This window comes from Squalius cephalus, assembly GCF_949319135.1.
Source record: "Squalius cephalus genome assembly, chromosome: 3".
NCBI classification, from domain to species: Eukaryota; Metazoa; Chordata; class Actinopteri; order Cypriniformes; family Leuciscidae; genus Squalius; species Squalius cephalus.
In genome coordinates this window covers 18,926,655-18,942,469 of record NC_137124.1, presented here as the reverse complement: position 1 = coordinate 18,942,469, position 15,815 = coordinate 18,926,655, and the positions used below count along the sequence as shown (strand labels likewise).

The following is a 15,815-nucleotide window of genomic DNA, read 5'->3' as shown; positions in this document are numbered from 1 at the left end:
AAAGACGCTGCAAAATAACGGTAAATACTAACAGAAAGGTGTGACGTGTAGCTCACTTCAAGGGCAGGATGGGAAAGGACGCTCAACCCTCTCATATGTGTCCATCACACCAAGCTGTGCACAATGTGGCTTGTATATTAAGGCCATGTGTTTTGATGCTGAAAGGTGTGAAAATAGACAAAAGGAGACACACAGAGAGAAAGAGAGACTGCTGATGTGGTGTGAGGACACATGTGGTAGTCTGTCTGAAGGGCATGTAATGCAGGGCTCCATTGGGCCTCCTCTGTCTCTCCTCCAGCCATACTGCAGGGTCTCCACAGCAGACAGGGCCAACGCTAATGAGGGTTATGCTGAAAGTCAATGGCCGAACAGGGAACAGGGCAGCCGGGACAAGCTGGCTTCATGCCCCCTGCCCCACAAAACTAAAAGGCTGAGCATGGTTGATCCCATCAATCTATCAATCCCATCATAAGTCCGAGTTAACACGGTCTATTAATGCTTAACATCTAGCTACAAAAATAAAGATTTCACTATTTCTGTCTCACAAATGAGGAGTGAAAGATCACATATTGATATATATTCCGATCTTCGAAATCTAAAATTGATACTTTCTACTGGAACACTTTAAACAAATGTTTTTGTGAAGCATTTAATGTGCTGTTAATGTGTTTAATATTTTTGTACAATACAGGGAATAATATAATGTAATTTAATATAATGTAATTATATCGTAAAACATTTATTTGACACTTCCCAAACTTCCCTCAATTTGGTTATTGGCTTTGATTCTTTAAAAGAGGAACAAAAGATGAGCACTGCATCAGCTGCTACCTCAACACACACACACAACACACTTGTGTGCACTAACATCAACAGACATACAAAGTGGTGTATAAGCAGCAATCTTACACAGTGGAGAGCTATTACAGTGTGTACTGAAGCTGCTGGCTCTGAGGAAATGGGAGCCATTGGGGATAGAACACTAGTGGGGCTGGAGCGAGGCCTAAAGAGAGCTAAAGAAAAAGAGAGGCAGAGATGTTGAGCTGCTCTCAGCATGTAGTTTCAGAAAGGCCTGCAGAGAAAAGGCCTGATCCACCCCAGTGACTCAGGTAATACCTTTGTCCACTTGAGCATTAAATGACTCGCTGCTATACAGCTTAGTTAGAGAGAGAGCGGCTCGGGAAATGGGGCTTTTCAATTCGCTCGCCCGCAGTCTTCATACTTCAAGCGACACACATAAGCAGACCAACTAATATCTCCTGCCTCCCGCTCCCGCACATATGAGCCAAGCCCATATCACACTCCGTGGATTCCAAATGAGTGGAGTCCGGCCCAAGGTCAGGCGGTTATCCTCTGATAATTAAAAGCAACCCCTCTGGAGAGAAAAGAGGTTAAATGAGAGAACCCACCATTTCTGCCTGCAACAACAGTATTTGCAGATAATCCAGATTACCCGACACTTTCAGACCACACCGCTGGACGCATCAGCACTCAGGGATACTTTGCTTTCAAGTGTCTCTGAGAGCTAATTCAGTGCTCCACCTCTGTGTAGAGGTATGTAAACGCTCAAGATAAACTGTTTATAAATGGAAAAGGCACGGTTAAGAAAGGTTAGGTTTTTTTTTTTTTTTTTTTGTCAAATGAAATTCAAAGACAGAGCTGTGGTGCAGTGAGCTATGCGTACATATACTGTAAAATTTAGAGTCTGACCTGGGTCGTATTGCAATCCCATTCTCCCTCTCTCACCCAAATGTTCTTGTATAAACTCCATTACACTATAAACAAAGTAAAAAAAATGTTTTTTAAAAAGCAACTAAAAAAAGCTTATGCTCAAAGCTCATTGTAAACACACACTCTGCCTTATCCCAAATAATTAATGATAAAAAAATTATGCGCACTACCGTTCAAAAGTTTGGAGTTTAATGTTTTTGAAAGAAGTGATCCAAGTATCCAGAAAACTGCAAAAACATTGATTTTGTAAAATATTTTTACAATTGAAAATAACTGTTTTCTATTTTAATATATTTAAAATTTTATTTATTCCGGTGATAGCAAAATTGAATTTTCAGCAGCCATTACTCCAGTCTTCAATGTCTGATTAGAATGGAAATATTTTGTAATATATGCATTGCAAATATTGTACACTAAATCATTGATGCACAGTTTAATGCATCATTGTGGAATAAAAGTATTAATTTAAAAAAAAAAGTATTAATTAACACTTTCTGACCCCCAAACTTTTGAACAGTAATGTACTTCACCTTTATTGTGTTCACAGTGTGAATATTTTCTGCTTGTGCTATAACAGAATGAGACCGCAAACTGAAATGGCTCATGAAACACTAGATTTCAGCACATATGATGGGCAAATAGGCCATCATGCAAGGGAAAAAACAACAACTTGAGTCTCTTGTTTGCTCTTAAAGAAAGGGGCTGACTGCACTCTGACAGATGCTGTGAAATACAGTGGCAGATTTAGCCAATTTTAGTGCTTCTAGCTATAATGGTGCATGACTGTCTCTCCAACTTATCCGCATAGGCCCCAGTCTGAGCTCACTGAAACGTATCCACAAGGCCAAAAAAACCCACTGATACATTATCATACGTCAAAACATACGCACACTATACACACTAAATTACATACACTAAGGCTCTTGTGTTTGTGTGTTCTCCTCGGCTATCTCTATGGCCACAGCTGAGCAGAAGCATGGAGAGAGGACGGTTACTGCCGCATGGTCGACTCTGCCATTTCAGTAGCATTGGGGCGCCCGCGCCCGTTTGCCACAAGGCTTGTCCAGGCTCATTGCCCAAGGCAGGCGGGCTGACCCAGGCTGGCCCAGATGTCAGAAAGGGAAGCAGGGGTGCGCTAGTGCGCTGCGCCAATGCTTTCCAGTATGGCCAGACATCTGTCCCATCTGCTGGCGCCCAGCCTGCTCCCTCCCCCCATCTCAACCCATCCGCCTCGTTTTTTTCCATCTTTATCCTTACATAGCTTCACTAACTTGAAAGGTATGATGTGTCCTATAAATTTTTGCTACACAAGCCTGTGCTAATAACCCTGCTCTGGTCTCAACCCAGGTGGTCATCTAAGGCTACATGGTTTGCATCTCTCACTATCTGTTTACTTGCCTCTCTGTTTTACAATTCTGTCCATCCAGATGTCCACCTAGCCCTCCCATTAGAGCCTCTGCCCTGTGCTCACACCGCCTCTCGTCTTCTGGCTATCTCTCCGGAGTCTGTCTCGCACAGCACGCGCCACTCCTTTCCCCTCTCCTTCTTTCTCTCCTCTCCTCCTCAATCACACCAGCAGCTGTTCGCTCTCATTTCTGCAGCTCATAGTCAAAGTGCTCCACTTGTTAGCCGTGGCAGAAAGCCCTGCTCCCTCCACACATCCGGAATGCAGAGACATGAGCATCCAAACAAAAGATAACAGTATTTCCTCTCTTCCCTAGTTTTCTCAACCCCAGCAGAAGTTTCGGAGAAGTTTCCTTGACTCTCAAGTACAGTCTTCAAGCATGAAATAAAGCACCTTTAGCTTAAGAAATGCTGCACAGATTTAACCCTCGTGTTCTGATTGGGGTCTCAAAAACTCTCAGAGACTCTCCAGAAATAGACCCCAAAATATATATCATATTTTTAAAATAATTATGCTCTTTAAATTCAACAGTAAATTCATTTCATGAAGAAAGAAAAGGATTAGGAAATAATGAAAGGAGGGAGAAAAGAAAAGAGAGTAAAAGAGAGAGCAAGAGAGAGGCCAGCATGTCCTATTTGTTTTTGCTCCCTTTATTATATGCCACGGGGAAACCCAGATGTTCTGCTTTTATCCCATGATGTTTTATTTTAGGACTGCTTAAACCCAAAAGACTTCCTCCAATGATAAAAAACAGGCCTCTCACAAGTTGACTTGAGATCTGTATAGAACTTGTGGCAAAACAATATATCAAGGAGAGAATGGCTTTAAGGAAATTGTTTTCCTCTAAGCAATTGATGTAAGGTGATCTTGAATGCTACCAAATTAAATGCCAATTCAAACAGACAAAAAATAAAATCGAATTCTTTTGTAGAATTAGGATAATTCCTTTTAGACTGTCTGGCCATACGGCTACAGTCCGAAAACAATTTCCGCCTGGAGGTGAGAGGTGTCACTTCTAATAGGGAGGCAACGCCGGGGGATGGAGCCATTGTTTGGAGGCCATGCACAGCTCATCCTGAACCCTGAGAGGGTCTTAATGAAGAGAGGCATGCGGTCTGGGGAATAGTTTGAGCGGCTTTTCTCTGGTGACTTGCAGACAAGGGCCAATCTGTCAGGAATGCATTGAACGAAATTACTCGCCGCGTTGGGACACGGGGTGACAAGCGGGCGCATGTACGCGTGTGCCGCCAGTCGAGGGAAATGTATTGACAAGCAAATTACGCTCTCAGATCGCCTGACCGCTTTCATTTCCACTCCCCGGGACCTGAGGCCTTTTGTTAGCCTGCGGACGGGCCAGGGTGACGGGAAAGAGACAAGACAGAGAGAGAGAGAAAGAGAGAGATTCCACAGGCAGCCCACTTACTGTTATGACACGGTAAAATTGCGAGTGGTAGCATCGACAACATTAAGACTGGCAGAGCGGCCGTCCCTCTTCCTGCATGACCGAGCACGGCATTGTGGGAATTAATTCCTTTCCAATCAGAGCATTTTTTAAGGTTCATATATTTCCCCAGTCTAAACCGAGCAAATTAGGGAAAATGATACCTTGCCAGAATTGCTGACAAGTGAAGATATTCTAATTAGACAGATGCACCCAGCCAGTGGCACAGGGTGGGTGGGTCCACTGGCACAGGAAGTGGGGATCTCATAGGTGAGGTCACTCCCACCGAGCGGATCAGTGATGCATAAGCGGCAAGAGCTCAGTGATACTGCCATTACAGATAATCACCCAGACACAGCAGACAAATCCATACATACCTCTCATTAACACTGACCTAGCGCTGGCCCTCATTTATCTGACATATTTTAAAAGATTTGCTTCCTTTGATTTAAGACAGGAATTCAAAGCTTGTTATTTCTGCTCAAAGAAGGAAGAGAGACAAAAGCAGCCGCAACCGCATGCTAGCACGTGCTAACTGCCGAACAAATCAATCCAAATCGCCCTTCCCCACTAAATTAAAACCTCTTCTGCATCTGTCGGTTGTCATTTTCTTTAAAAATAATGTTTTGCCTGTCCCTTTGTCCTCACAGTGAACTTCTGCACGCAACTTCTCAGTCTAAGCCAGATGGGTGCAACGTGAGCACTAATGGCATTATTGTTGCACTCGGAATGAGATTCATCTCCCCTATCTCTGTCCTGATCGTTTTTAATCATCTTCCGCATGATGATAGCTGCACAGTTGCGGCGGAAAGGGTATGTTTGACTAGCAGGGCTTTCTTAGACTGAAGGGTACCGAGAGTAAATACCAATCTGCTTGGCTAAATCTGTGGCTGAAAGACAAACTTCAATTAATGGGAATGCAACTCATTTGTGTTTACTGTATTTTCTAAAGGTCAGCGAAGTCATGGACTCAGAGACTTGCTCTCAGCCCATTCCCAGGGTTAAATGTATTATCACAATGAATGGCTAAGGGGTCTCAGTGCCTCCTGATATATGACTATCCCAGACTCGAGCTGACCCATCAGGAACGCTATAAATAGACGGGACAGGCCCTGGTTCTGCAACCGCAGCTTACTCCTAAGGGAGGAGGGAAGACACGCTTACACTTATGGATCGAAATGATTTTTAATCAGTTTTTGCTCACGAGCTCCCTCCCCTTTAAGCTCACTCATACAAGCGCACGCACATTTTTACATACACTTTAACATGAATAGACACATTCCACACCTTCAACGCAGATGATTGTTCTCCCCAAAGTCGCATGCTATAGCAAAGGCTTTTCTAGCTCCAGCTGCAAGCATTGTTCCAACTTGCCAAGGCTCATTAATGCTGAGAGCGATAAGCTCCGAAGGACAAATTGTGCACATGTATCAGCAAGAAGAAAAAGTACAAAACGCTCCCCTATCCTCTCTCCCCTGCACGACGTCCTCCCTCCGCTCTCAGCTTTGTTTTGTAACATTCCTAGCTATCAGAGAGCTTAATGTCTAATTGCTATCAACCACTTACCACTGTTGTTGACAAAACAACAACTGTCTATGAATAAAAAAAGTGAGGGAAAAAAACGAATAAATGAATCCACTACAGGGCTGTGAGCTGTATTGCCTTCAACTCTCGTTCTCGCTCAGTCTTTGTTCAAAGAACTTCAAGGAACATTTAAGAAGTTTCAAAGCTCAACTTTTACAAATAATCTAAACAGGAAGGACTAATGACAGTTGCTGTAATACAACCCTTTCTCTTGCTATCAGCTCCAAAAAAAAAAAAAACTTGTTCTATATGTGTGACAAAGTTAACAAAGCAAAAATCAGGATTAAAAGAAACAATTAAAATGACAAACATGATGAGATTAAACTTGTATGAAGATATGAATCTATATTAAAGTACATGAAGATTGCATATGAGAAATGTTCCCAAGGCAGCCCAGAGGGTCTTGAAAGCTCTTCCATCATTATGATACCATAAATTTACTCCGAACGGTGTCAACAGATAAAGCAATTAAGGTACGAGGGGCCCCTGAAATACTCTTCATTGATGCAACACCCGGTTCCCATGCATAGGCGTCAAGGCTGCGCTGTAAAAACAGGCTATATTGCAGATGGAAGGTGTTAAGCTTGCAGGGGTAGACCGTTGTGTGAGCGATTTAGCTCTAACTTGTTATTTAGCATACAGCTGGTTTGCTCACACGGTGCTGAGGGCTTGGCCCACTGCCCGTAAATTCTTTTGTGACTGTACATACCTGGAGCTGCAGAGGGTTGAGTCCTGACGCGGCAGCAGCTGCCATTGTGGATGGAATGAACTGCACCGGGTAGTTATCACCTGTCGGAGAAAGGAGGAGGGGGAGATAGTGAACAATGCGCACAGGTTGAGACAATGAGCGGCCCAACGGCAGGCCAGACAAGTGCCAACACAGTTCCTGTGGGCCTGCCTGCACCCAGCCTCGGCACTCAGCCCAAACATCTGCACTCACAAAAGAGTTAGCTGGCCAGAGCAGAGTGGGATTTACACTGGAACGTCTCTCTTTCTCTCACACTCAGGCTTTTTGCCTTTTCCCTTTTTTATCTTTGCCCACACTTGCACAGTCCTTTCTCATCTGGGTGTGCATTGTGCGCAAGGTTATGCCATTTTACTTTATTGTTCGCAATATCATGTTCTGTGAGAAGCCTGACTAGTCGAACTATTGTTCTACATGCCGTTATGTGTTTTACAATGTGATCTGGCACAATAATATATGTATGTGTGTGAGAGAGGGTGTTGACGCCAACTTCAACAGGTTTTAACAAGACAAAATTTTATGCAAATACAACTTGAAGGACATTTTCATCATGAGATCAAACGCATCCAATAGAATTAAGCAATACAATAGGGCGAATAGAAAACACAATAGGAATCAGATTTAAAAAAAACCATACAGGTTCGAACACAAAACCCCTGGAGATACAGCTCTGGTAACCTTTTCCAGAAATGAGTGTGTGTTAAGTGTGTGAGATGTGTGTTTTACTGTGGTTGGTGTATATAACACTGTCTCTGGCTCTAAAAGCAGAGCTTTGAATGAAGTGTGCCCATGGAAGGGGAATTGGCCCTCTTTCAGCCCCCACTTCTGCCTGTCACTTCTTCTCACAAACATATGGAGCTATTAAGCCACAGGCATGGGGGTAAACATATATACCCCCCCACCCCACCCCACACCCCACACCCCACAAACCACACTCACTTCTGACTGACCACAGCACATTGTGATGCAGCCAGGTAATTCAATCCCACCCTGTGGCAGAAGTGAATAAAGAACGCAACTGAACAGATTTCAAATAGTGCAATGAGAGTCGTAGAGGGGGTCATTATCGTTCAAGGTTCTCTCTCTCTCTCCCTCTCTCTCTCTGTGTGCTTGTGGTGATATGTCATGTGAGCCATGGGCAGGTCAAGTGCCAGCAGAGAACACTAGGCCAAGGCTAATGGTCTGGGGGATGGGTGGGTAGCCAGTGTCTCAAGTAGATGAGATCGGCTGCCAGCTTTCTCTATGTCAGTCTGTGAAAGTGAATCTAGTTTAAAAGGCAATTCTGCCTGTCTCCAGCCAGTGGATGCCAGGGAGGCTCCAGTGACGCCACTGCCCAATCGGGTTGTTTCTCCAAGCCTGCTAAGGCCAAGGGCCAAGAGCTTATTATCAACCCACCTTGGGGCCCAATAGTGGGCTCCCTCAGATCTGATTCAGCAACCTCTGAGAAGACTGCTGGGTACTACTAGGCAGTATTAGTGTCATCAAACGAAATAACTGAGAAAAATGTTGATTAATAACTTTGTATGATTTTGTCAGTGTCACATTTCTGCCTCCTTAGGATGAATTGCTTTGTTGTATTCCTCTTTTGTAAGTATCTGCTAAATTAATATATGTTAAGAATTAATAATAATAATAATATTTTTTGAAAAAAATCAAGCTATATATATATATAAAAAAAAAAAAAAAAAAAAAATAAAAAAAAAAAAAAAAATATATATATATATATATATATATATATATATATATATATATATATATATATATATATATATATATATATATATATATATATATATATATACACACACACACACACACACACACACATATACACACATACAAAACTGACCAACACTGACCATAAGCTATCCCCATGTAACAGGGCCAGCCAGAGTAGCCAAAAGTGACTGAAAACTACGCTGTTGGCTCACACATCATGTAATTCCCCTGTGATAGCATCACTTTATTAGAGAGGTACCTTATCAAAGCAAGCTTTGCAAAGACACCAAGCAGAAAAGGGCAAACTCTCTCAGCTCAGAACACAATACTCCTCTGTCTTCTTTTCTTTATAAAATGGTGGGCTGCTAAATAATGCTTAAAGTGCTTTCTCACATAAAGGCATTACTAGAGAGCTTCATAGTGTATTCTGTTTCAGCAAGGTATCATGCTGCAAATCGAGGCCAATTTGGACTGCCAAACTTGGAACGGGGCCTCTTTAAGTAGAAGGACCCAAGGGTCTTGCACAGGGCACCACTACCACTGATGCGGGCCGGTGCTCCATAAGAAGCGAGGGCTGCGAGGCTAATTAAAAGGTGGAGGAGAACGGGGAGGACTGGATGGCGGAGTGCTCCTTCTGCAACCTCTTCACTTCTACTCCACCTGATGCCAAGAGCCAAGCATGTGTAATATTCAAGCAGAGTGGGGCTCTCTTTGAAATCAACAGTTTTGTTAAAGTGCTCAGTGTCTACCATGCTTACAGCCATTCTTCCAAGCCAAGGCTGAAGGCTCTTTTCTATTAAAAAAATACTTTGTTAAGAGTTGTGGTCCAACACAAAATAAAATAAAAAATAAAAAGACAAAACTACTTGGAACAGTGACTGGCCATTATCTATAGCAACTGAAGAATTAGCTCCCTTAAATTCATGAGTGTAAATCTGAATTTAATTGGCCACACCCCATAGGAAGTTGATCTATCCATCGCCTAAAAACCTTTACAACTATATTATATATATATATATATATATATATATATATATATATATATATATATATATATATATACACATTTCCTTGAATTTCGATTCATTTTAAATTTACAGTCTAACATTCAAATATAAATTGCATTTAAATATAATAAAATAATATATAATATATAATAAAATAATTCATGTTATTACAAATAATACTGCATCCACATTCAGGAATTTAAAAATAATTCTCAATTCATTTCTGGATGAGGGACAACCCTGATATATCTGCTCAAAACTTGGATCATCAATTGGCAATTGTGTGTATCAATGTCCAAACGTCTGATGCACTTTCTCTGTGACATGAACGTATCTGTTCTGTACAATCACTGGCTGTCAGCAGTCCCACCAGCAGGGGTATTGAGGGCTCATTGCATCCCAAAGGCCGTGAACATCCACGATTAGCAATGTGTATGTGTTCTTGTCTGCACGGGGGGGATCATCGCTATCCTCCGCAAGTCTATTTGAGTAAAGAATGACCTGAGTCCTCTCTTTATACCAAGCCCAAGCCATTGAGCACAGTGTGTGAGAAAGGGGATCTCTGCTGTTTCACTGCAGGGTAAGGGCCATCAGCATCGGGCCTCTGCTGCTTGCACTGACCCAGCCGGGCCGCCCCACGCTGGGCATCCCAAACAGCAATGAGTCCTATCGCATTATCTGTGGCAATAAGTCGAGTCATGCGCACAAATGGCAATAAGCTATGTCCTAAACTTTTTCCTCTCTGCTGTTTAGCAAATTATGAATAATGCAAGTGCTTTACACACGCCAAGGATTCCATTACAGCTGCTGTTATTTGTACTAAAACACTTTCCATGTCAAACATATTAAAAAATCAAACTGGGGAAAAGAAAGCCCTCAGGCTCTTTTGTTCAACCTGTCATGCCTTTGTAGTTCCAAAATAGCTGACTTTATCTTCCATCATATACCTTTTTACTTAATTTATTAGCTGCTCTACCACACCCTGTAATAATCCAACTCTCACCTGCTGACTTCTGAAGCTTTCCTCCCTCTTATCCATCTCTCTGTCTAGCTCTCTCTCTCTTTTCTTGTATATTCACCTTTTGATGAGGTGCTGACAACAAACGTGGTTTCTAAAGGCATACTTTGAAGACAAAAGGAAAGCTTTCTTTACAGAGCTGAATCATTTCATTTTTCTTTGAAAATTCTGATTGAAATTTTTGTCTTCTTAATTTATGTTCCTTTTCTGTGTTAGGTCTACTAACAATCAGCAACTACACTGAAAAAGCATAGAGGGAAAAATAAAGCAAAATAATAGAAAGAAGGAAATGTACCCAAATGCTACTGATCCCTTGGGAGGCAAGGGTATGCTTTTATAACGGTTTAATTACAGAAACTTAGACTGGCACATCCCAAAACCCCAGAACAATGGCTGGATATGAGGTTGAGGGATACTGTGAGTCAGCCTACAGTACATGTTGTAGCATTTTCTTACAAATTGTTTTTGAATTTACAGTGCTTGCGTGAGGATCAATTCTCTTTTTCACAAAAGGAGAAAAAAGGCATGCCAGGACAAGTACGACAGCTGCTTCACCAGAGGCCCTTCGGTTCTAAAATGGAAAATGTGCACTACTAGATGTCACCTTCCTGTTTTGTTTTTTTGTGTGTTTTTTAAGAAACAGAAATGATTAGGTATAGTGATAAAACACTAATTTATTATAATCTATTTGCATCTACAGATCAGTGCCAATGATATGTTCCTCACAAAGGTGACTAAATGTGCATAATATCAATAATATAAATGTATATAATAACATTTACAGGGTCATAGAGAGTATTATATAAAAAAAAATAGCAGATTTATGGCCCATGAAGTTGAAACCCTTATATGCTGACAGTGTTTATATCCCAGCCCTCATTCACACCATCTATTGTTCTGAAGGCTCGAAATGCCTTGAACTCTGCCAAAACAGGCTGCTTCATTGAGGTGATACACTTCACAGTGTTCAGAATTAATTGCCTTGACAAGAAGGGCTTGATGTTCTGCTCTCTGAATCCAAAGGGGTGGGCTCTTTAAAACAATGCTATGATTCGGTCAGGGAAATCAAGCAATGATAAAATATGTGCTGAGGAAGACTGAAAGACATAAGGAGGTAAAGCAAGCTCAAAAGTTCCCCTGAGGTATAGTGAAGGATGGTGAAGCAGAAAAAACATACTACAGATAAATGAATAAAAGACAGCCTGAAAGGAACTTGTTAACATTATTGTCTTCCCTCAAAAACACAGTTGGGAGAGAGTAGTGTTTATCATCCATTTTTTTCTTTTTTTTTTTTTATCCTGACAAAATATATTTGAAACTTTTAAATATGTAAAGAGGTCATTCAGCAAAAAATACAAATTGTGTCACAATTTACTGTCGTTGCAAAACTGTATGACTTTTTCTTTCTTTTGTGAAACATAAAAGAAAATATTTTGAAAAACGTCTGTTTTATTCTCGTTATTGGGGTCCAAATCATCATTGGTTGATTGAAACATCTTTTTTTTTCCACAGAAGAAAGTCATATAGGTTTGGTATGACATTTTCATTATTTGGGTGAACTCAATGTGTAACATTATTATTTGTAATAACATTAATTATCATTTTAAAATACATGCATTTAATATAAATGTATTCATATTTTAATATAAATATTTAAACTTTGGGTATTGGAAATTGGTTGTGAGGATGACCCAATTATTATCAGAAAAACATTTTATGCCAAGTGTGCAAGGAACAACAGAAACAAAGATGTGGAGAGGAAACTCAGAGAGCTTAAGTGTGTTCTCTTACCTGGCTTATAGGACATGCCTGGGGGGAAGAGGAAGCCCTGCTGGGCTGCAGCGGCCGCTGCCAGAGTGCGCTGGTCGTGTGGAAAAATGGGGATCATGAGTGGAGGCATGTGACCCTGGACCTGCTGAACACAGAGAGCGAGGAGATCACACAGGAGCCTAACACAGCCTGACAGCACCGCTCATTTTCTGACCCCGGTCCAACCCGCACACGCTCACCAAATACCTGCACTTAATCGCACCTTAATGCTTCAAAGAAACCATCACACACACATATACAGCAGTGTTTATTTTCATATTTATCATAAACACCTCATTCAGTGTTAAGGTTGTTACTGTAGGTTAATACCTACATACGTTATTAGATAGAATTAGAAATGTCAGGTAGACACTGCTTATAAAACTTAAATCATGAGACTGGCAGAAAATGTGGATCCTTTTAGAAATACGGCTCTTGGCTCTTGTTCTTGGAAGGTCATTTATTTACATGATAAATTCCCAAGGGAGGCCAGTAATTTACAGCACCTGTTTTCAGCTGTGAAAATGATGGAATGAGCCCAAAAGCTCGTGTATTTCTGATATTTCATGTATAACGTCAACACCTGGCATCGCGTGTGGTGCCTTTCAAACGCTCTCAACCATGTTCATCTTTATTCCTGCTTTATTGCAAAATAAAGAGAACGTTAATGGTGTCCATAAGGATAGCATTAGCTCTGTGTAAGAGTAAAAACAGACACGCTGAACTAGACAATGAAAATGAGAGTCTGTGTGTATTTAGGGATCTGAGCGGCTTCCCATCGAAGTTTGAAAACACATGTTTGTGGAGTGTTGGCCGGACCCAATCTAGCTGTCATTCTCTGCTTCCGGCCTGTGGGTGATAGGCTGCAGCGCTGCTACCGTGGGCCAGCGCAGAGTTTACGCAGGCGAGCCGACCCGCCTCTGGGGAGCCCAGCCGGAGAACGGGTTAATAAAGGTCAGCCCCCCCAAAATAAACACATTATAGAATGTTTCTCCATTCATCGCTCTTTAAAATCAGCCTGCAATAAAAACCGGTCTGGACGCAATTACTGCTGCAGCATTGGGGCATGAAATCAACCTGCTCTGAGGAACCACTTTCTGCTCAACATTTCTAGCTGAGGTCTGTGCGATCTCTGTTTTTTTAATGCTGCTTTCGTCTTATGAGCGCCTAATGTTAGAGTTCAGTAGGGCCTGTTCCCCAGGTGATAAACAAGTGTTCAGGTCCACTTCATTGATTCGGACTAAGTGAGTTCTCCTAAGCAAAAATAAATAGGAAAAATCCTGCACTTCTGTTTATAGAGTGTTGCACTTTATAAAGTGCATATACAGAGTTGAGACTGTGCCAAAATGAAAGAACTGCAGTTTTTTTTTCCTTTTGGTATTTTACAGATGTGATAGAAATGCTGAATGAAAAAGATCAGAGGGCTCTTTAACATGACCTTATAGATGTGTTTCTGGAAAGATTTGCTTGCATGTGTGGTGAATCAAAACGTAAGTGGAGTGAAAGGAGCTATTAGGCAGAAAAGATAAATTGTGTCTGTTACGTCACCAACTACCGTCTTATACTATCTCAGATACATTTAAGTGCTTTAGAAAAGGCTCTGACCATGTAAATTGTTCTCCTTCAGAAGGCCGCTAAGGTCAGTCACATACATAATTGCCATTAGCCTTATTCACATTACCCTTGCAAGACAAATCAGTTTAAAGCCACAGTATTACATACAACAGCTGCTTTTAAAGTGGAACCAAAACACAACTGTTCCTCAACATGTCATTTTGCATAGTCCTGCACAGAGGCCCACATATATAATGACAAAAACACCTGGCCTGCTACGCCTTATCCCAACTGTTCCTAAATTATATCATCAATGTCTGATTTAATTCAAATATAAATCATTTAAAACAACCTAGAATTAGATATCATTTGAAACTAACAAACTGACTAACAATGCTAACAATAAATCTGCTAATCAAATTGAATTCTCTAATGCTGTTTCAAAAGGTGCAAACAGCAAGAAAAAGAAAAAGAGACAGTACAAACAGATAAATTGCCCTCAGTTTGAGAGGTTGTGATTTACAGTAATGAGGCCTTTACATTAAACTTTAATTTACACATGCCGCATCTGTGAGTGGCAAATCAAATAAGCGTCGTTAAAGTGGGGACTAATAGTGAAGGTTAGCTTTCAAGCCTGTCAATTAACGTAGACCGGTGGAGCTGAGCAGACAATGCAGATAAAGATTTAAAGATGATCACTGGCAATTTGCTTTGACTGCTAATAGAGAATGGAATAGAGAATGGAATGGAAAGTGCTTACACTTAGACAGATGGATTTTGAAAAATTGCATATCGTATTCTGCATTGAAGCTCGCTTATTATATGTGTCAGTCTCTCTCATTCAGTCACTGCATCTATCTGACTCTCTATGTCTGTGCCTCTCCCTCTCTCCCTCTCTCTCTCTCTTCACATAGACATATATGGAATAATGAATTAAAACTATGATAAATGAATTTAAAAAAATAGGCTTAATATTAGTTTAAGTTTAATACGGTTTTATTTTCTTGGAAATGTAAATGCATTTTATTCATGTTTTGAAATATTAATATTTTTTATTTTATTAATTTCTCTTATTTATTCATTCATAAAAAAATGAAATAAAATGAATTACTGAAAAGTAGTACTTCAAAGAGAAATATGATAATTCTTAACTAATTATATTTATATTTCCAGCAAAAAATAATAAAAAAATATTATTTAACTTATCAAATTTATGAATTAAATAATAAATTAATTCAAATTAATGTAAGAACAATGCGCTGATATCGTAAAACAAATTGTTTTACGATATAAGATATAAGAAAGCCTAAATACACACAAATATAAGATATAAGAATAATACAGATATAAGAATACACCTGCTCATACACAATATACACACAGCAAGTACATATCTATGCTACTCTGTAGCCATAAACAACTAAATTTCACATCACATTGTGCCATCATCTCTTACAGATAAACAATAAACAGTCTGGCTCATAAATATATCTACAGCATCATAAACAGAACAGTCTATAGTGTTCGATTCATTTCTACTGCCGCTCATTATATTCAGCATCCATGGTATGTATGAACATGCTCACCCGTATTTGTGTATCTGTGCCCTGATATTTCTCCCCCCCCCCCCCCCGTCAGTGTGCCAGGCGGCTGGCTGCCTGCAGCATTAGTATTGCCAGTCAGATCTTCAAGAGCGTGAAAGAATGAAGTGGAGCAGATGTGAGGAGGAAAGCTCAGGCCTGTGGAAGCTCCGAACCTCATAAACTCAGCCCATTGTAGGTCTGGCTCCTATCTGCCCTTTG

General features: G+C 40.7%; 1 protein-coding gene across 36 annotated transcripts in view; it reads right to left on the bottom strand.

The window, feature by feature from the left end:
* Positions 1 to 15,815, bottom strand: part of sox6 (SRY-box transcription factor 6) — a 147,105-nt gene that overhangs the window by 27,533 nt on the left and 103,757 nt on the right. For 19 of the 36 annotated variants that reach the window (XM_079865726.1, XM_079865725.1, XM_079865723.1 and 16 more), the window contains 2 exons: positions 12,442 to 12,565; positions 6,871 to 6,950 (listed from right to left, as the gene is read on the bottom strand). In XM_079865726.1, coding sequence (XP_079721852.1) covers positions 6,871 to 6,950; positions 12,442 to 12,565 — 204 coding nt within the window. The remainder of the gene's footprint in view (positions 1 to 6,870; positions 6,951 to 12,441; positions 12,566 to 15,815) is intronic. The other 17 variants (XM_079865710.1, XM_079865713.1, XM_079865704.1 and 14 more) reach the window with 1 other exon arrangement.